The 21,596-nt window shown below is 35.7% G+C and overlaps 4 protein-coding genes, 1 long non-coding RNA gene and 1 pseudogene across 5 annotated transcripts; 3 read left to right on the forward strand and 3 right to left on the reverse strand.

Annotated features, from left to right (window-relative positions):
- The first annotated feature begins 6,257 nt into the window (after positions 1 to 6,257).
- Positions 6,258 to 16,197, forward strand: LOC120128312 (selenium-binding protein 2-like). Its single transcript, XM_039146016.1, has 9 exons — positions 6,258 to 6,268; positions 9,447 to 9,453; positions 10,150 to 10,286; positions 14,364 to 14,559; positions 14,650 to 14,877; positions 14,954 to 15,185; positions 15,331 to 15,438; positions 15,523 to 15,795; positions 15,877 to 16,197. The coding sequence occupies exons 3-9, from the start codon at positions 10,238 to 10,240 to the stop codon at positions 16,156 to 16,158; spliced, it is 1,368 nt and encodes a 455-aa protein (XP_039001947.1). The 5' UTR covers positions 6,258 to 6,268; positions 9,447 to 9,453; positions 10,150 to 10,237; the 3' UTR covers positions 16,159 to 16,197.
- Positions 6,925 to 8,575, forward strand: LOC120128313 (probable glucan endo-1,3-beta-glucosidase A6). The gene is given in 4 exon segments (XM_039146017.1): positions 6,925 to 7,002; positions 7,084 to 7,242; positions 7,245 to 8,375; positions 8,456 to 8,575. Coding segments are annotated over 3 exon segments (1,236 nt in total). The 5' UTR covers positions 6,925 to 7,002; positions 7,084 to 7,175; the 3' UTR covers positions 8,494 to 8,575.
- Positions 10,151 to 10,566, reverse strand: LOC120128315. The gene is made up of 2 exons (XR_005516624.1): positions 10,444 to 10,566; positions 10,151 to 10,292 (listed from the first exon to the last, which is right to left on the reverse strand). It is a non-coding gene; the product is annotated as an uncharacterized LOC120128315 (long non-coding RNA).
- On the forward strand, positions 13,287 to 13,773 carry LOC120128314 (annotated as a pseudogene).
- A 108-nt stretch (positions 16,198 to 16,305) lies between the features above and the next one.
- On the reverse strand, positions 16,306 to 17,862 carry LOC120128354. The gene is made up of 5 exons (XM_039146041.1): positions 17,629 to 17,862; positions 17,318 to 17,503; positions 17,099 to 17,239; positions 16,815 to 17,009; positions 16,306 to 16,726 (listed from the first exon to the last, which is right to left on the reverse strand). The coding sequence occupies exons 1-5, from the start codon at positions 17,860 to 17,862 to the stop codon at positions 16,511 to 16,513; spliced, it is 972 nt and encodes a 323-aa protein (XP_039001972.1). The 3' UTR covers positions 16,306 to 16,510.
- A 725-nt stretch (positions 17,863 to 18,587) lies between these two features.
- LOC120128355 lies at positions 18,588 to 21,335 on the reverse strand. Its single transcript, XM_039146042.1, has 6 exons — positions 21,135 to 21,335; positions 21,011 to 21,058; positions 19,688 to 19,833; positions 19,369 to 19,554; positions 18,942 to 19,289; positions 18,588 to 18,791 (listed from the first exon to the last, which is right to left on the reverse strand). Exons 3-6 carry the CDS (start codon positions 19,799 to 19,801, stop codon positions 18,588 to 18,590), a joined length of 852 nt encoding a protein of 283 aa, XP_039001973.1. The 5' UTR covers positions 19,802 to 19,833; positions 21,011 to 21,058; positions 21,135 to 21,335.
- Positions 21,336 to 21,596: the final 261 nt, after the last annotated feature.

Below are 21,596 nucleotides of genomic sequence, written 5' to 3' on the forward strand. Positions count from 1 at the left end.
GTTTCTTGCTTTTGAGCATGCTTCGTGCCATGTCGAGGATTGTTCTATTCTTTCTTTCTGCCACACCATTTTGCTGGGGGGATCTAGGAACTGTCATTGGTCGACGAATTCCATTTGCTTCACAGAACTCTTGAAACTCCCTGGAAGTAAATTCTCCACCTCGATCGGATCTCATGACTTTGATCTTTCTACCGCTTTCTCTCTCCACTGCTGCTTTGAACTTCTTGAAGACTTCAAAAACTTCTGACTTCTGTTTCAAGAAATATACCCAGGTTTTTCTTGAAAAATCATCAATGAAGAGAAGAAAATAGTTATTGTTACCGAGAGAGCTTGGCTTGATCGGTCCACACATCGGTATGGATGAGCTCAAGTGGCTTCTTAGCTCTTGTCTCTGACTCCTTTGGAAAGCTTTTCCTGAATTGTTTCCCGACTAGACACCCTTCACAGAGCTGGTCAGGATGGTTGATGTGAGGTAGTCCTTTCACCATCTCCTTCTTAGATAATAGCTCTAGACCTCCAAAATTGAGATGCCCAAATCGAAGATGCCAAAGCCATGATGCATCTTTGTAGCAAGCTTTCAAGCACTTTGCAACATCATTTTGTATGTTGATCAAGAACATTCTATTCTTTGACATCGGCACTTTAGCAATGAAGTTATTCTTATCATCTTTTATAGAAAGATTATAATTATTTATGAATATCATAACCTTTCTCTACCAGTTGCCCTAAACTTAAAATGTTACTTTTCATATTGGGCACATAGTAGACATTTGAAATAAATTGATGTCTCCCATCTTTCAAACGGATAAGAATGTTACCTCTCCCTTTCACTGCTATTGTGGAATCATCTCCAAACGAAACATTTCCACTTACTGACTCGTCTAGCTCCACAAACATGTCTTTCCTTCCACACATGTGATTGCTTGCACCACTGTCAAGATACCAGGAATTTGCTTGGCCACCATCAGTTTCCTTTCGTGCTAGAAGAAGAGTTTCTTTGCCATCTGTCTTTTCCTCCACGTAATTGGCCTTCTCCTCAATTTTGTTGTTGGGAGCTCTACATTCTGAATCATAATGCCCAAATTTTTGACAATTATAACATCGAATTTGAGATTTGTCATACTTTGAGTTTGGATTAATTCTTCCACGGCCTCGTGTTGAGCTTTCTCCTTTCTCATAGTTATTGCTGGAATTGTTATTGTTGTAATTCCAGCCTCGTCCACGACCTCGACTTCCACCTCGTCCATGGCCTCTACCTCTGCCTTGGCCACGTTGGTTTCTATCATTGCGTTGGCTCTCATGCATATCCTTGAGTTGCAGCTTGAGGAGTTGCTCAGTAAACTCATGCTTCTTTTTATGCTTCTCTTCGTATGCTTGAAATGATCCTTGGAGTTGTTCGATCTTTATTTCTTCCAAGTCTTTAGTTTCTTCAATCGTCACGACGATGTGCTCAAATTTGGGATCCAACGAACGGAGTATCTTCTCTATTATCCTCACATCATCTAACTTTTCACCATTTCTTTTTAATTGATTAGAAACAGCTACTACTCTTGAGAAATAATCTGAAATAGACTCAGATGCTTTCATGTTTAAGGATTCGAATTCACCTCTTAATGTTTGGAGACGAACCTTCTTCACTTGCTCGGATCCTTTGTAAGAGGTTTGCAGCTTCTCCCACGCTTCCTTGCTAGAGCTTGCACTTGAAATATTTTCAAAACCATCATCATCTAATGCTTGATAGATGAGGTAGAGAGCCTTCTTGTCTCTCTTTCTTGAATCCTTCAAAGTTGTCTTTTGATCTGGTGTAAGAGTAGCAAAAGCATCATCATCCGCAGGCTCGTTATAGCCTTTCTCTATGATATCCCACACATCTTGTGATCCAAGAAGTGCCTTCATTTTGATACTCCAATTGTCGTAGTTGTTGTTGTTGAGTGTCGGAACTTGGAATGATGCCATACCATTTGCCATATCTCTCAATATAATGAGATTTTGTAAAATCCGATTGCACGGATGAATTCGGAACGATGAAAAAAAACTTTGGAGGGACTTGGACAACTCGGTCAAGGGCTCCAACTCAGCTTACTCGGCTCAACTCGGTGAGTCAACTCGATTTTCTGACAGTAGTCTTCCGGCGGTGCGTGGCGGTGCTTCAAAACTCAGATTGAGAAAATTCTGGCGGCGTCGTATTCCTCTCGTCGAGACCTTCAATCTTTCCAACTCGCTCTGATGCCACTCTGTTGGAAATAAAACACTCACACAAATAACTTTTATTGAAACTCAAACAAATATTACAAGAGTACTCTCACTCTAAAACAAGAACTACAACTCACTCTTATAAGACTTTGCTTCTTCACTCACTTAGAAGCTCTTAATTTTTCTTGATGCTTAAAACTAAAATGGGAAGGGGTATTTATACTACTCAAGAACAATCCTACACCACACAAATAAACTAATTTAAACCATTACAAATTCAACAAATATCTAACTCTCACCTAACTAAATTGATGTAAGCAATGACATCATTAATTAAATGATGTAAGCAATGACATCTTTAATTAAATGATGTAAGTAATGACATCAATTTAGTTTGGGTTTGGGTTTAGGCTCCCATAATGGATCAAGTTTATGATCTAACAGGGACATGCCGGAATTTTCGTCTAAGGTGCGGTTGCTCACTCAGGGAATAGTTTACTAGGAAATTCGACCGGTCCTGGTGGTGGAGGAACTCCAGGTTCTGGGGCATCTAGTGGAGGTTCTAATGGTAACTCGAAAAACAGTGGCAATGGCAAGAATTCCATAGCTTCGATTGTCGGTATTGTGATCGGTGTATTGGTTTTCATTGCTGTTGTTTGCTTTGTTTCTTATTAGTACGTGATGAACAAGAAATATGGGAAATTTGGTCAGATGAATGGCAATGCCAGTGATTCTGAGAAGCGACCAGTTAAGAATGGGGTAATGGGTAAAGCAACAAACGGCTATGGAGGATTGCCTGGTGAAATGCAAAGCCAAAGTAGCGGTGATTATAGTGATCGCCATTTCTTTGAGGGTGGGAATGTTGCGATCTCGATACAAGTGCTAAGAGAGGTGACTGATAATTTCAATGAGGCTAACGTTTTAGGACGAGGAGGTTTCGGGATTGTGTATAAAGGCGAAATGCCTGATGGCACACGGATATCTGTCAAGAGAATGGAGTGTGCAGAGAAAGGTACTAAAGGAATGAACGAGTTTCAAGCTGAAATTGCAATGCTTACGAAGGTTAGGCACAGGCATTTGGTTGCACTTTTGGGTTACTGTATTAATGGCAACGAGAGGCTCTTGGAAAATCAAACCTTTCAAAGTAATTTAGGTGTATCTTTGATTTTTCAATGCAACTGTAGGTGTGTTCCAAATACTTGAGTATATATGCTGATGCGTCAATAATCCGTTTTACATAAGATTTTACATTCATGTATTTATGTCATATTTGTGTTACATTTTTTATGTTGTGCATGTCGTGTTTCACATTATCGTCTTTTGCCTGGTTGTTCGTATCCTTAAATTTGCTCCCTAGGCCTCGGGCCTTTAGCCAACTGATGTTTACTTGGATGCGAGAATATGATACTTCAATTTTATTGTTTGGTTAAATATTAAAATTTTAAAATATGTACTTCATTTTCTTTCGATCTCAACAGCGACCGGAAGGGGTCAACAAAGGTGGATGTGTATGCATTTAGAGTGGTGTTGATGGAGATAGTCACCGGCAGACAAGCTTTAGATATAACCTTACCTGAGGAGAAATCACATTTGGTCACATGGTTCCGTAGGGTTCTAATCAACAAAGAAAACTTTCTGAAAGTTGTTGATGAAACAATCAGCTGCGATGATGAGACGATGGCAATGATCTTCAAGGTAGCCAAGTTGGCAGGTCACTGGACGGCTCGTGAGCCTTATCAAAGAGCCGACATGGGGCATGCCGTTAACGTGCTCGGACCTCTCGTCGAGCAATGGAAACCTACAACTCAAGAGGACGACGGAAACTCGGGGATTGAGCTTCACATGAGCCTGCCTCAGTTCCTACAGAAATGGCAAGTAGATTAAGGTACCTCAACAATGTTTGGTGATTTTCCTATTCCAAAATTCAGTCAAGCATTCCCGCGAAGCCCTCGGGATTTTCGGCTACATTTAGCTCATCCGATGGCCGGTAATGGAAATGCAATACCGGTCATGATTTTCGAAGAGGTGTGGGCTATTGTAAGAGATGATAGCTAAGAATGTTATGATCATATTATGTTTATCTTTGCTTTTCTTTTTGCTATGTTTAATGGAGCATTTACATAGGAAAAATGGGTTTTGGAGCATTTTGTTATGTGTAATGTTATGATCATATTCTTTAAATTGATAATTATTATTTTTAAATTAAGTTTGAATTATCTCTAAAAGTATTTCTTGTCCGGATTAAAGCTCGTTTCGACGTAGAGTACTTGAATCAAATCGAACAGATCAAATTACAATACAAATAATCCGATCCATGAACATTATATTACACTCTCTTGGTCAACTTATACCTAAAAAATAATGGATGATGATGTCACGCACGACGAGTACGGATCAACATCGTTAATGATGAGTACCGTTAAATTAATTTATAAAATATTAAATTATAAAGTATTAAATGTATAATTATGAATTAGTTAAAAATATGAATATAATTTAATTAAAATACAATACTTATCAAACATTAGTTTTTAGGGGCCGTTTGGATGGGGGAATGTGGGATTCCCCCGGGAATGGAATTCACATTCCCCGTTTGGTTTGGTCGGGAATGTTATTTCCGGTAATGTTTTATTACCAATAGTGGGTTTTTTGGGTATATTTGGGAATGTCATTACCTCTATTCCTTTAGGTATTGTAACATTACCGCGTTTTGGATTAAAATGCCATTAAATTTTTGTTTTCAAAAATATCATTCTTCTGTTATTGAATAATAAAAATTCTACAAAGGTTAAATTACAAATTTATCCTTAAACTATTTTAGATTTACAAAAAAATCTATAATTAAAATTTTATATGAAGTTCAGGGGTTAAAATAAAATTTTACCCTTTTACTAAACCTTTTTTATATTTGTAATTTTGTAAAAAAATTATATAAATTTTATGAATTTAAATTTTTTAAAGAAAATATATAAATATTTTCCGACTTGTAATATTATACAAATATATAATAAGGACAATTTGGTCAAATATACATTCTAACAATTTTTTATTCCTTTAACCAAGCACGGTAATCTTACATTCATGCTAAACCAACCAAACACAAAATACAACATTCTCAGTAATCCTATTCCATTGTAATCTTTTATTCCCACTGGTAATCTTACATTTCGTGAACCAAACGCACCCTTAGAGTAAACTATACCATTGATCACCTAATTATTTACCTCTTTTACTTTAACCACCGATTTTTTAGTTTTATCAATCTGGTCAACTAATTATTTAAATCTGGTCAATTAAGCCACATGCCGTTAAATATTAATGGAGAAGATGACGTGTCAGTTAAAAAAATTTGTATAATTACACATTTAGACCTCATTACTTAAACATTTTATTAATTTGGTCCTAACATTTTATTAATTAAGCCACTAAATTTGTCTAGTATATAGAACATAATCTATATAATTTATAATATAGTTAATGGTAATAAATGACCTTATAAGGACTCAAATATGAAATAATTGAATAGTATGAAAATATAAAATATATATCTAAACAAGTATTATAATTGATTAATAAATGAATATGTTTTATTTATATTTTAAATCACATTTAAAGTAAAAATTAAAAAAAAAGTAAATTTAATATGTTATAATTGAAACGTATCATTTTACATATTTTAAATTAATAAATTGTCTTCATTATTCTAATTTCATTGAACTGAAATGTATCATATCTTATATTTTAAAATTTATACCGTCGATCGAATTCTAATCTTATTTAACAACTCTATATTAGAATATCCTAATTCAATAAAACCAAATTTCCCCTAAAATTTTCTTCAAATATATAATGAATATATAATAAAATATGAAATTATTACTCTAACCGGGATATAAACAAGTAAATGCATAAGTTAAAATGCTTACTACGATAAACCCTCATCGGGAAAATTCTAAGTCAATAAAACTCTTCGTTATTTTTTATTTTTCCATTAAAATGATTTAAAATATAAATAAAATACATTCACATATTAATCAGTTATAATATTTGTGTGTGTATATATATGTGTGTGTGTGTGATATTATCGTATTATTCAATTATTCCATGTTGGAGTTCATATTAGGCCATTTTTCCTTTTATTTTATTTTCGTTAACTATATATATTATATCATGATAAATTTGTTATTTGAATGTTGCAGCCGAGTGGTTGGGGTGTTTATTTTCTCTCCTTACATCTTGAGTTCAAACCTTACCAGTAACGGTTATTGATTCAATTTATTTTCTATTCATTCAATTGGACGTGATACGTGTTACCATTTAATTGGATGAAAAATTTATTAAATTGGTGGTTGTAGTTTACCCTAAAAACTAAAATTTTATAAATATTTTATTTTAATTAAATTATATTTAAATTTTTAACTAATCCATAATTATACGTTTAATACTTTATAATTTAATATTTTATAAATTAATTTAATGGTTTTCATCATCAACGGTGCTTATCCACATTCGACTAGCGTTGTATAATTTTTTTTAATAAATACACTTCATAATCTTTAGGCTTTTCATGTACATTTCAACTACATAAAAAAAAATTTCATGTCCTTTTTCTTCAGTGTAATAAATTAAAGAAACTCAAAAAACATCATTGAACTAATGTCAGTTAATTCTCACTTAATTTACCCAAAATTCCCACTTTATAAACCAATGAACTCTGGGGGGGGGCAAATCCATTGCATTACAGAAGACAAAACCTGCTTGATAATATCAGCAATGGCGGCTCTTCTTGCAACAATCCTCTTGTCTCCTGTAAGTCGTTCAATATCGAAAATGCTGTCTTTTTTTTAACACTTTGATTGAATTTAACCCCTTTTTTCCGAGGTTGAACAGCGGCTGATATCTCGAGCAAGATAGGGGTGAATTATGATCGGAAAGGGAACAATTTGCCGTCGCCTTATCGAACCATTGAGACCGTAAGATCGATGAACGCAGGCCGTATTAAGCTTTATGATTCCGACCATGAAATATTGAAGCTTCTTTCAGGGACTAATTTCATGTATCCACTATGGTTCCGAACAATGACATAATCCGCATTGCTTCAAGCCAAGCAGCAGCTGAGCAATGGGTTCAAAGCAATGTCCTAGATTTTTACCCCGGCACGATGATCCGGTTCGTGTTAGTCGGCAACGAAGCCCTCAGCCACGACCGCAGAGTTTGGCCAAGCCTTGTGCCTGCACTGCGCAGGATTAAGAACTCTCTGAATGCTCATGATATTAAGAACATCAAGGTCAGTACTTCGTTGGCTATGGACGTATTGCAATCGACTTTTCCTCCATCCAGCGGTGAGTTTCGGTCTGATATTGCGGATACGGTGATGGCACCATTGCTGAAATTCTTGAACGGGACTAAATCGTATTTTTTCATCGATGTTTACCCTTATGTAGAATGGTCTGCTGACTCAAGGAACATCAGCTTAGATTTTGCTCTTTTTAGAGGAAGAGCAAACCAAACTGACCATAACACAAGCTTAGTTTACACAAATCTGTTAGACCAAATGCTTGACTCGGTCATTTTCGCGATGAGAAAGCTCGGATACCCCGATATCCGGCTCGCGATAGGCGAAACAGGTTGGCCTAGTGCAGGGGATATGGATCAAGTTGGGGCGAATATCAACAACGCAGCCACTTTTAACCGAAAACTGGTTCAAAAAATTACTACAAAGCTACCAATAGGAACCCCTGATAGACCTGGTGCAGTCATACCAACATTCATTTTCTCCTTATATGATGAAGACCAAAAGCCAGGGCCGACAACGGAAAGGCATTGGGGTTTGCTTCGTTCGAACGGAACACCGATTTACGATATTGATATCTCCGGGAAGCGGCCTCTTTCCAGTTACAAACCATTGCCTGCAGCAAGAACCAACATTCCGTATAGAGGTAAGCTTTGGTGCGAGGTGGCTCCAGGGGCCGATGTGGCGAACCTGTTGTCGGCATTGTCGTATGCTTGCAGCCAAGGTAACCAGACTTGTGCCGCATTGAACCCTGGAAAACAGTGTTACGAGCCGGTATCGGTGTTTTGGCATGCTAGTTATGCATTTAGCTCATACTGGTCTAAGTTCCGAAAACAAGGTGCAACCTGCTACTTCAATGGCTTAGCCAGACAGACCAGACGTAACCCAAGTGAGTTAACTCGATTGTCTGATTATTACAAGCTTTCAATTTGGTCTTAAATCTCTGTAATTTGGTTCCTTTTCTATCAGGTCGTGGACAGTGCAATTTCCCTAGTGTGACTCTCTGAAGATGATGATTGATGATATAAAGCTCAAGCTTTAACTTCCATCAGGGAATTCAGACACAGTGGAGTGGATTACATATATATACATATACATATATTATATGTAATAATATCGTTAACTGGTAAATTATAGGGAAAAATGTCTGTTTTACCATAAAAAATAAGGGAATGGATTTTCTCATTTCAAGTGTTGATTAAATGTTAAATATTCTTTGAAAGTGAACGAATTCGTGTGAAATTAAAGAGTTTGTGGAAGATGTTCTATGGCATACAAGACATATGGGTATGGGTGGTACTCAAGTTAACTACTTTAAGGATTCAATTAAAGTGTTTGGAAGTTTACGAATCAATTTAAAGTTTGACGTATAATTTGGGGACTTTTGATGCAATATACCTTACATTATAACCTAAATCAATTATTATTATAAAAATTAATAGGATAAAATACATACCAAGTCACTTAATTATGTGTTTGATAATAAATGGGTTATTCTTTTCAAAAAAAATTGTGAACGAATCACTTAATCAAAATATTTTTACAAATAAATCATTGATCATTAAGTATTAGATTGAATGGAGATATGATCTAGTATAATACACATGCTAAATATATATACTAAAATCGTAAATTTGGTTAAAAATTTTAATCTAATTTTTATCCATAAATTATCCAAATTTTGTTTGATGAATATGAATCTAAATTAAATATTCACTAAATATCCTAATTCATTAAAAAAATCGCAATCAAAATTTTAATTCATATGGAATGTTTGAATTAACTCAAATTTAAATCTACTAAGAATTAGATTAACAAAATTCAAATCTTTTTTAAAAACAAACATATCCTTTATTTATAATTCCTAATAAAATTCTAATATCTAAATTTATAATCCACATATATAAATAATACAAATTCAGATAATAAACATTTAATAATATCTATTTATATTAGGTAGTTTTGTTGTACGATAGCCTAAAATACTATTAAGGAAAGGTATTATTGAAAATATTATTATTTTTTAACATTTCCGGTAAAGCGCTACCTAAAACATTATTTGTTTTACCGGAAATGTTAATTTCATTAGCTAATTTCCTATAGAAAAAAATAATGTTTTAGGTAGAATCTAATATTAACATTCCCAGTTGAAGAAAAAAAGTAGAACAAATAATATTTTAGATAGCACTTTACCGAAAATATTAAAATAATAATAAAATTTCTGATAACACATTTTCTTTAACAGTATATTAGACTGTCGCACTTGATATTTCCCCATTTATATTAGTTATGAATCTATAATTAATAATTATTTTAACATCCAAATTCAGAAAATAATTAAATATCTATTAATATCCATTTTCAGCTTTCCCCAAAACTCGACGTGATCCAACCGGGTCCCATCCGTTAGGAAAGATTCCAAGAGAAAAAACTTCACGATACGTGTCAATTTGAACACCGTCAAATGACCCTTTCCAGATCAGATAAAGAGTTGGGAATCTCTAGACTGACACGTAAGACCACAAGGTGAAAAAGAAAACAAACAAACAACATTTGACGTAATTCTAATTTCCAGTTCCGAGTTATCAGCCACACCCACACAGTACTTACATTACACAATTTCTCTGTTCTATTTAAAGACTCTTGATTTTATAAAATCAAAGTGTAAGAAAAAAACGATAGAAATCTGCGATGGGTGAAGAAAGTGAGTGTTGCAGAACGTGACCAGGTTATGGAACTCCACTGGAAGCCATGTCTGGTCCTAGAGAAGCTCTTCTTTACGTTACTTGTGTTTATAATGGTAATTCTCTTTTTTTTCCTCCCTTTTTTAATATTTTTTGGTGCTTTATCTGGTGTGATGTTGATGATATCTTATTTGCAAGAATGGGATTTTTCTGCAATTTTAAAAAAAATCTGGGAATTGAAAGGGTTGATGTATCACGTATGTATGCAGGAACAGAGAGAGAAGCCTGATTTCCTGGCAACGGTTGATGTAGATCCAAACTCACCCACTTACTCTAAAGCCATACACAGGCTATCTATGCCGTATGTAGATGATGAATTACATCACTCTGGGTGGAACGCTTGCAGCTCTTGCCATGGTGATCTTCGGCCGATCGACGTTTCCTCATCCTGCCCTCGTTGCTGTAAGCATGGACTTTTCAATCCGGATTTTCATGTTCATGTATGCTTAGTTATGGTACAGACATGATTTGAACTGTTTGTTTCAGGTCGGGTCGGATCTATGTGATCGACACCAAGACGCGTCCCAAGGCTCCGTCGTTGCATAAAGTGGTGCAGACTGAGGGAAGAAGACCGGTCTAGCTTATCCCCACACGTCTCACTGCCTTGCCTCCGGAGATATAATGATTTCGTGTCTCAGAGACAAAGATGGAAATGCCAAAGGAAACGGATCCCTTCTCCTTGATTCTGAATTCGATGTCAAAGGGAGGTAATGTGATATATTGAAAGAACAATTAGAGGGATGAATGGTAGTTAAATGACTGTCACTTTTGATTGAACTCTGTTGCTGTTGTGAATTGTGATTCTTCAGGTGGGAGAAAACGGGAAATAGTCCTCTGTTCGGCTACGATTTGTGGTACCAACCTCGACATAAGACGATGATAAGCTCATCGTGGGGTGCTCCTGCAGCCTTCATCAAAGGTTTTGATCTTCATCAAAGCTGGCCTGATGGCGAACTAAAACAAACGATGGATCTTGGTGACACCGGTCTCATACCATTAGAGTGTTGGGAAATAACCGAATAAGAGTAATTTCTCTATAATTAGATTAGTGAGAATGCGAAATAAAAGAGAAAAAATCATACCCGAAATTGATAACGGAGTTCAGTCAATTGTGCTTATGTCTCTAGACTGCTGCAAATCTTTTACTAAGAGAGAAAATTTACAGGTGTTTACAAAACATTCACTATTTACAAGAAACTCTAAAGTATTGAGAGAAGGAAATGATTTGGTATGATTTTGAAGTTAAATGGGCTAGGGTATTTATAGTTGAAGCTTAAATATTAATCTTGTAAATACCTTAAAGTGTACAGTGACTAAAATTTAATTAATTAAAAAATTGGAATACCAAATTCGGTGCCCTTGAAAACCCATGCAAAAATGGTGCCCTATAGCCTCCATTGTTGACTTTACATAGAGGTGTTTCCAGTTTCATTTGTCTCATACCTGTATGGGTTCATTCATTGTATATACTCTTATGGTTGTATGCAGACAAGATTCCTTCATGATCCCTCTAAAGATACAGGGATGATGGATGATGGAGCCATGAGGTGGGAACATATAATCTTGTATTGCCATTGCTGATAAATTTTTCAGAGTATTTGATTTATTAAACTTCTGCAGGTGACAATCTCAGTGAAACCATTGAAGGTGCAAAACGATCCTTCCTGAAATGCCGGGACTCATAACTGACTTCTTGATCTCTCTCGACGACCGTTTTCTGTATTGTGTCAATTGGTTTCATGGAGACCTCCGACAATATAACATCGAGGACCCCAAAAATCCGGTATTGGCTGGCCAAGTATGGGTTGGAGGACTGCTTCGAAAGGGAAGGCCGTTCCTGATTATTTCTAGGCTCGCAACGAAAATAAAAAAATGGACCTAATATAAAAAAATTTAAGAAATATGTAATATAAATTTTTTAATAGATTTTTTATTAAATTAAAAAATAATTATTCATTATAATATAAAAGATGTTAAAAATATATTTAAGAATGCAAACACTTATAAAAAATAATACATTCGATCATTTTTTATGCAAAACCATTTATGATAGCATTTGAAAATGAAAGAACGATCTTATCTAGAGTTTGAAAATATATAAAAGTTAAAAGAAAGAATTTGAAAACGTGATCTACCTAGAATTTTAAGAACAATCTTCAATATGATTCATGCACCACAATTGATGATAAACAAGTGTGACTTTACATGTGAGAGAAATATGATAAATTAAAAATGAGAATAATAATTTTTAGAAGAATCGTGATACATGAAAGAGAAAAAAAACATGCTAATTATAATTAAAATTTTTCCTCTCATTAAGTTTTGAAGAAAAAAATTACGTTAATAGATTTGTTCATTGATATAAAAAATCGGGAAAGAGATTTGGTGAATTCATGGTGGGAATTTGAAAATACCAAAATTAAAGATATTCAATTGATTTTTTTTTTTATTTTGGGAAAGAAATATTGAATTAGAATTTTATAGAAGAACAAATTATTAACGTTAATATAAAATTCAATAATGACAATTAACACCTTAATAAATTCATGGGTCCCATTATTTTATTGGGTAAATTATGTGTTTAGTACATAAACTATCAGCTTTGGCCCGTTTTAGTACTTAAACTTTCAAAAAAAAAATTCAAAATCATACCTAAGATTTAATTTTTGTTTCATTTTAGACACGCCGTTAAAAACTTTAGTTTTTTATTTCATTTTACTACCATTCAAAATTTAACGTTAAGTTTTAATTTTTTTTAAAATTTTAGGTACTAAAACAAACCAAAACTGATAATTTATGTACTAAACGCGTTAAGCGGTGGGGGTACTAAAATGAAATGAAAACTAAACATTAGATATGATTTTTTTAAAAAAAATTAAAAGTTTAGGTACTAAAACGGATCAAAACTGATAGTTTAGGTGCTAAATGCATAAATTACCCTAATTTTTATTTTTCTGATAATAAATTAATCATATTTTTAATTTTATTATCAGAAAAATAAAAATATCATACTTAAAATAATTATTTTGTGGGCCCTGGGCGGGTGCCCTCCTGCCCTGGCCCAGGGCTGGCACTGAGTGACAGAAGATGGTAAAGCATGGCAATCCGATGTTCCGAAATCCAGGTCTGTTCTAACATTATATTAACTCATTGGATTAATCGTATCGATGGAAATCGATTAACACTGTTATGTTCATTACAGGGACATCGTCTAAGAGGGGCACCGCAGATGATCCAGCTGAGCTTAGACAGGAAGCAGCTATACGTGACGAACTCGCTATTCAGTGCATGGGATCGACAATTCTATCCGGAACTTATGGATAAAGGTTCCCACATGCTGAGGATCAATGTCGACACGGAGAAAGGTGGTCTTAAAATAAACTCGAACTTCTTTGTTGATTTGGAGCTGAACCTGATGGCCCTTCACTGGCTCACAAGATGAGATACCCCGGCGGTGACTGCACTTCGGACATCTGGATCTAATCATCTCAGAACCAATTTAGCTCTGAAGAAACCATCCTTTGAAGTTGTAGGAAAAAAAGTAATGTTCTATTATCATATCAATGTGCAATTATAAACCGCTGAAAATGATCATTAAGGACTCCAATTTGTCTTACTTCAAGTCACGAATCCGGACATGACCATGAAATCAATATGTCGAAACCTGTTTTAACCAATTCGACAGATGGCTTATCAACCGTTGCCACGTGTGCCGGCAGGGTCTGGCTTCTACTATGTGACAAACACAGATATCTTAAGTTTGATAATTCCCATAGGACCATTTTGTTGATAATTCCGATAGGTCATTTTCAGACAAAGAAACATAAAAAAAGGAATTTTCTCTGCCTATAAATTACAAAGGGGTTTTCTCAATGTATTTCATTAGCAATTGCAGTTGTTAGAAAGCTTTTTGTAAGAGAAATGGGTGAAGAAAAAGGGTGTTGCAGGAGAGCAGGACCAGGATATGCAACTCCATTGGAAGCCGTGTCTGGTCCAAGAGAAGCTATTCTTTATGTTAATTGTATTTATAATGGTACTTTCCCTAGTATGTGTTTATGCATTGGAATTTAAGATCCGATCAAGCTCGAGCCGAGTTTCATGTATCGAATTTCAATGGATTTGTATGTATGCAGGAACGGGTAGAAAGAAGCCTGATTTCCTGGCAACGGTTGATGTAGATCCAAAATCGCCCACTTATTCTAAAGTTATCCACAGGCTGTTTATGACGTATATAGGTGATGAACTGCATCACTCAGGGTGGAATGCATGCAGCTCTTGTCACGGAGATCCGTCGGTTGATCGACGTTTCCTGATCCTACCTTCGGTGGCGTAAGTGACTTTAAACTGGATTTTTGTTTTCGTATATCTATAGGATCAAACATTCGTACTTGTATCTAAATATCTGTTCGCTTGTTTTAGGTCTGGTCGTATCTATGTAGTTGACACATCGAAGAATCCAAAGGCACCCTCGTTGCACAAAGTGGTGGAGCCTGAGGATATAGTCGAGAAGACCGGCCTAGCGTATCCGCACACGTCTCACTGCCTTGCCTCTGGGGATGTGATGATTTCATGTCTCGGAGACAAACATGGTAATGCCAAAGGAAATGGATTTCTTCTCCTCGATTCTGAATTCAACATCAAAGGGAGGTAAACTGATAAACGTAAAGAACAATTAAGACAATAAATAATCTGTTTCTGATAACTGTTGGTTGTAATTCTTTAGGTGGGAGAAGCCGGGGCATAGTCCTCTGTTCAGCTACGACTTTTGGTACCAACCTCGACATAATACGATGATCAGCTCGTCATTAGGCGCCCCTGCTACCTTCACCAGAGGTTTCAATCCTCAGCATATTGCAGATGGTTTGTATGCGAGGCATCTGCATGTGTATAGCTGGCCTGATGGTGAGCTGAAACAAATACTGGATCTAGGTGACACCGGTCTCACACCCTTGGAGGTGACTGACTGATTGATTACATGTTACAACTTTGAATTTAGGACTCGGCTTCGTTCGAAGGCGATATGTAGTTCTGTTTCGTTTTAATTGTTAGAATTGTATGGTGAGACCTCAGATTGAATCGATATAATCTTGTCATTTGCAGTTAAGATTCCTGCATGATCCCTCTAAAGATACCGGGTATGTTGGGTGTGCATATACGAGTAACATGGTTCGGTTTTTCAAAACCGAAGATGGATCATGGAGCCATGAGGCAGGCACATAACATAACTCTACCTTTTCTGTATATGATCTTCGATTTCGGCAATTCTTATAACGTACTTGATAACTTCTGCAGGTGGCAATCTCAGTGAAACCATTGAAGGTACAAAATTGGATTCTTCCTGAAATGCCTGGATTTATAACCGACTTTTTAATCTCTCTCGACGATCGTTATCTGTATTTAATCAACTGGATGCAAGGAGACATCCGACAATATAACATCAAAGACCCCAAAAATCCAGTCTTGGTTGGCCAAGTATGGGTTGGTGGAGTGATTCAAAAGGGAAGCCCTGTCTTTGCTTTGACCGAAGATGGTAAAACATGGCAAGCTGATGTTCCGGAAATCCAGGTCTGTTCTAATATTCATATCAATATGTCACATTAGTCATATCAATGGCGATGGATGAACATTGTTACGATTATTTTTCAGGGACATCGTCTGAGAGGGGGACCGCAGATGATTCAGTTGAGCTTAGACGGTAAGCGACTATACGTGACGAACTCGCTATTCAGCACATGGGATCGACAATTCTACCCAGAGCTTGTGGAGAAAGGTTCCCACATGCTGCTGATTGATGTCGACACCGAGAAAGGGGGTCTTAAAATAAACCCGGATTTTTTTGTCGATTTCGGAGCCGAACCTGATGGACCTTGCCTGGCTCATGAGATAAGATATCCAGGTGGTGACTGCACTTCAGATATTTGGATTTAAGCATCACAAAACCAGTTCACATATGAACAAATTGTCCTTATAAATTGTAGAACAATAATAATAGCAACATATAATCTTTGATGCGATAATGTAATATCATCATATCAATGTGAAATTATAAAGTGCTGAAATTTGTTCAAACAATCACCAACCATGAAAGGTTGTTTCTTGGTAGGAACCATCTTCCGACCAAAGCGATCCCGTCGGCCATGAACGGAGACGAGATATCTATCATTATAAGATGAACAGTGTTTCTCTGATGAATCACTACTTTGCTGATGATAATACCTGATGTAAATGGTGTAAAATGAAAGAAACAGGACCCCCATGAAAAACAGCAACTTTCCTGCTGTCAGATAAATCTAGTCTCTTGTGCATGTCTTATTTTGCCAACTTCTAAGATAAAATTGTTAGCTGCCCCCTGTCTCGTACGAACATCTAACAATTGCCTCCTCAGAGAAGCTATGTTCTTCTTTATACCATTGATTTGTCTCCTCACCACTTCTATTTCACCTCTCACCTGCATATGTTTCTTCCTGTATTCATCATCCAAAGACTCTTCCATTTCCTGCATTTAACAAAAATCAATCCGATTTGTATAGAGGCCCGAACCATATTTGCATGACTACTTGACTCAACTCGACTAACTCTGTTACCTTGGTTTGTTGTTTGATGACATTTTTGGGAGGCAAAGAATTCCAAATCTTTCCCTTTACAGGAGCATTAGCAAAGGCTTTATCTCTCTCCCATTTAAGCTCATTAATCTCTTCAATAACTTTCTTTTCATCAGCCATTATTGCTGGTCTTGGGATGAAATAGTTCCTACCAATGTCCATCTTCAATCTCCATATCTGTTCTAAAAAAAACACAAAAAATTCAGTAACTAGAAAGAAAAAGCAACTTCAACAAAACATTGAATCGAATGTTTGAACATAATTACTCGATTGTTAATCTCTTCGACAACTGACGGACTCGTATCGTCGTCATCATTTGATATCTTTTCGCAGGCATTCACCTCTTTCAAGAGCTTCTTCTCCTTGGCCATGTTATCAGTTCCATGATGCATATGGAAATGCAAGTTCTGGATCGAAATTTTCGATTAACCAAGTTATTTTTCTATGAAACAAACATCGAAAAAACAATGATTTTGTGTTCTTACATGGAGATTCAACTTGTCTTGTGTGCTGATAGATCTATCCTTATAAGCATTATTAGCAAAAGTGAGCTTGTCGAGGTCCCGTTTTAGAGCAGCCATTCTCTTCCCTGCAATGCTCCACTTACTTCTAAATCCTCTCTCTTCATATTCTAAGCTGTATAACTTGTTATAAGCCGCGCGTTCTTCAAACTGTTCACATAGATCACAGTGTCTTATTATTTATGTCGTTGATATACACCGATCATGGTCATATCGTTGACGTTTATTGGAAACCAAGTGATGGGTGTTTTGATTAACTTTAAAAGCCAGCGTACCTGTTTCTCGTCTATCGTCTCCGTGATTCGGAATAAATCTTCATTCGATTTAGGAAGCAGCTTCATAGCCTGTTGAATCCCAGATTCTGTATCAGGGTTTTGCTGAAGCATCACATAAATTAAATCGTGAACTCGGTTGCTCTTAGCTTTATTCTTAACAGCTTGAAGCTCTTTATTTTCAGGTTTTGAACGATGACCTGGTCTCTTCAATCCTACATCTATTGCTGCAGCCATGATATTGAACCAAACTCTGTGAAACCCAAGTTGAAATGATGGATTTGGATGTTTATTATATATAATATACGTATAATCAAATATGAAAGGGAACTTGTTGAGGCCTTGCACCCCACGGCAGACAAGGTCAACCCTATATGAGTTTGTGAGATGGAGGATGCAACATGGAACAAATAAAGAATGAAATATTTTTATATTAAGCTAGATTATTAAATTTGATGGAGGGTGAAACATGCAACCCTATATGATTTTGATTTTTGTCATATTAAATTAGATTAATTTGGGTTAGAATCTATTTAACTTAAAAATAAGAAAAGTCTTAAACAATTATACCTCAATTAATATACGTTGATTTACTAATTAAGATATACACTAAACTACTAGGGCTATCTTATGAGATATCTGCTAATTTTTTTAATAGTAAGAGATTGTTACAATGTAGTATCTATACTTTTAATAGTCAAGGGACTCAACAAAGCAATGTCCTATAGTTGTGAGACCATTTTGTAATTTTTAATGGTCGAGAGAATCAACAAAACAAGGTCTTATAATTAAGTATCATTTTATTGTTATTATTTTACATAATTTATAGATAGATGCTACACATATGTATGAATGATAATAATAATTAACATATTACAAAATAATAATAATAGATTAGATCTTATCCCAAAATAAATGGGTCAAATTTTATTGATTAATCATTACAAAAACTAAAAGCTTAGTCAAACATGTTTATTTTGAATCTTGATTAGCCTTATAACTTCTTTGTAAGCTGCCCCTTTCTTCCTACCAACAGCCAACAATTGCCTGTTCAAAGAAGCTATGTTTTTCTTCACACCATTGATACGTCTCTTTGCCGCTTGTATTTCACATCTCAGCTGCATATGGTCCTTCCTGTATTCATCATCCAAAGCCTCTTCCATTTCCTGTATTTAACAACAACAACAAATAATCAAACCAATTCATATCCAAGCCGTCCGAGAACTAAACATATGATACGTTTGATCCGACATGAATCAAGTTTGTGTTAGATCATAACTCGATTCGACCTGAGCTATGAAATTGAAATTTGTTACCTTAATTTGTTGTTTGATGACATTTTTGGGTGGCAAAGAGTTCCAAATCTTTCCCTTTACAGGTGCACTAGCAAAGGCTTTATCTCTCGCCCATTTAAGCTCATTAATCTCTTCAAGAACTTGCTTTTCATCAACCATTACTGCCGGTCTTGGGATGAAAGAGGAAACACAAACCGATCGTCGAATCGAAGGCTCGAACGTAGTTACTTGATCATTAATCTCTTCAACAACTGACGGACCCGAATCGCGATCGTTGTTCAATCTCTTTCGACTGGCATTCACCTCTTTCAAGACCTTATTTTCCTTGGCCATGTTATCAGTTCCATGATGCATCCGGAAATACAAGTTCTGGATCGAAATTTTTCGATTAACCAAGTTATTTTTCATGAAACAGACATCGAAAAAATCAATAATTTTTCGTGCTTACATGGAGATTCAACTTGTCTTGTGTGCTGATAGATTTCTCCTTGTAAGCATTATTAGCAAAAGTGAGCTTGTCGAGGTCTCGTTTCAGGGCAGCCATCTTATTCCATTCATTGCTCCACCAATTCCTCAATCCGTTCTTTCTGTATTCTAAGCTGTCTAACTGGTAATAAGCTGCACGTTCATCAGCCTGTTCATATTAACAATAATGGTGTCATGAAAATAAATCGCAGCTTTCGATCGTCTTCGATATTCATCGTAATAGAAGAGGTGATCGAAAACCGACTGATTGGTGTTTTGATGAAGTCAGAAGCTAGATGTACCTCTTGATCGTGTATCGTCTTTGTGATTCGGAGTAAATCTTTATTCAATTTCGTCAGCAAGTTCATAGCCTGTTGGATTCTGGATTCTGGATCTGGGTTTTGCTGAAGCCTCATGAAAATTAAATCTTGAATTCGATCACCTGCTGCTGTAGCCATGATATTAATTGTGTCTAAATGTGAATAAATATATGTATGCATGTACATATATACACCTATAATCAAATATGAACAGGGATAGTTATGGGTGAGGTCAAATTTTTGGCATATCTTAATATGATAAAAATTAAATCATTCCACCCGTATTTGGTTTGATTCGTATTTAAAAAGATTATACTCGATCTGTAACTTAACTTGATTTTTAAAGTAAAATTATGCATTCACACATGATCATACAAATATATATAACTATATACAAAATTCATTTTTATACAGTTAATTAAGTACTTAACTGAAAAAAATAATATATTGAAAAATTAATCAAATTGAATCATTCAAAACCTATCAAATCTAAATTAATTTTTCACCCCAAAATATAAATGATCCCTACTTGTTTAGACCTTGCACCCCAAGCCAGGCAAAGTCAACCCAAACCTTACTAATATATTTATATTTGACTCACTTGGGTTTTTTCTCCCTCTTATAAAAAAAATCTGTAGATACTCGATTTGTCCAGGGCTAAGACGGAGCAAACCCGAAGCAATGGTAACTTAACCCGACCCTAAATCTATTGGAGGCCTAACTCAAGCCCAATTACCCAACAGAGCAGCTTATAGCCCACGTGAAACCTGGAAAGTAAAATGGTTATAGGGAGTTAATAAACGGGAGAAGGGAGTTAACAAAAATAGGGAGCCATTATTGGAAGTGGAGAGGAGCATGATACTTGGGCAATTAAAAACTGTAAAGAGCCAGTTTTGAATGGTAATTAACCACTGGAAACTAGAAAGGGGTTTTGGGGGGGACATGCAAAAGGAAAAAAGAGGAGATTGCACAGGGAAAGAGGGAGAAAGGGGAGAACACAGAAAAAATGAGAGATTGAGACGGGAGAGATATTTTTTATTTGGGTTTTACACAATAGAGCAGAACAAAAACAGTGTGTAAAATATTTGCTGGCCACATATTTATAAATCAAACGGTGTTGTCATAAAGGGATTTCCTCGACCCTGGTTCGTTGGAAGCAAGCAATAGAAACAAGTCAATTTTTTGGCATTCGAATATAAGCAAGCAAATTTCCAAGGTTTTCTCCAATTCTTCTTCTGAAGCTTTAATTTTTTGTTCCTTATTTGAAACTAACAAAAATGTAAATGAGGTAGTTTAAATGTTTACCTTAGTTACGATTCATCTCGTTTTGCTTCAGAATTGTTCGAATTTACACTATCAAAACAAAGGGGCTGTGTGAATTAGAAATGAGTTCATTAATAAGTTAGAAGAAAGAGGGGTCTCGGTTTACCTTAGTAGTTGGGGTCGTAACACCGGGGAGGGGAGACGCCGAAGTGATTTACAACCAAAGTTGGAGGCTAGCAAGGCGGAATGAGGGCTGTAAGTAGTTCGTGGTTGTCAGTTTAGGTCACCGGACCGGCGAGTAATGGCCGGCGTAAAGAGCTTTGAAGCTCTCGGTCAAAAACGAAAAGAAAAGAGGGGTGTAAGGAGATGAACGCGGCTGGGTATATTATGTTTGAAATTAGGCTAGTTTAGTAATTCATTTAAGTTTCATATTAAAGTTTTGGGTTAATTATTTATTTGGTCACTAACACTTTAGGTGTAAATTATCTCTAGATCCTCCCATGTTTAACGTTTTTTTAATTTAGTCACCTGCAGGGCTTGATTTTTAATTTTTTTTATTTGTCTCGACTTAATTATTTTCCAGTTTTTGTTTTAGTTACTATTTTGAGTTATTTAGGTTTAAATTCCT

Source organism: Hibiscus syriacus, unplaced genomic scaffold, assembly GCF_006381635.1.
Source record: "Hibiscus syriacus cultivar Baekdansim isolate YM2019G1 unplaced genomic scaffold, ASM638163v2 tig00110478_pilon, whole genome shotgun sequence".
Classification (NCBI taxonomy): Eukaryota; Viridiplantae; Streptophyta; class Magnoliopsida; order Malvales; family Malvaceae; genus Hibiscus; species Hibiscus syriacus.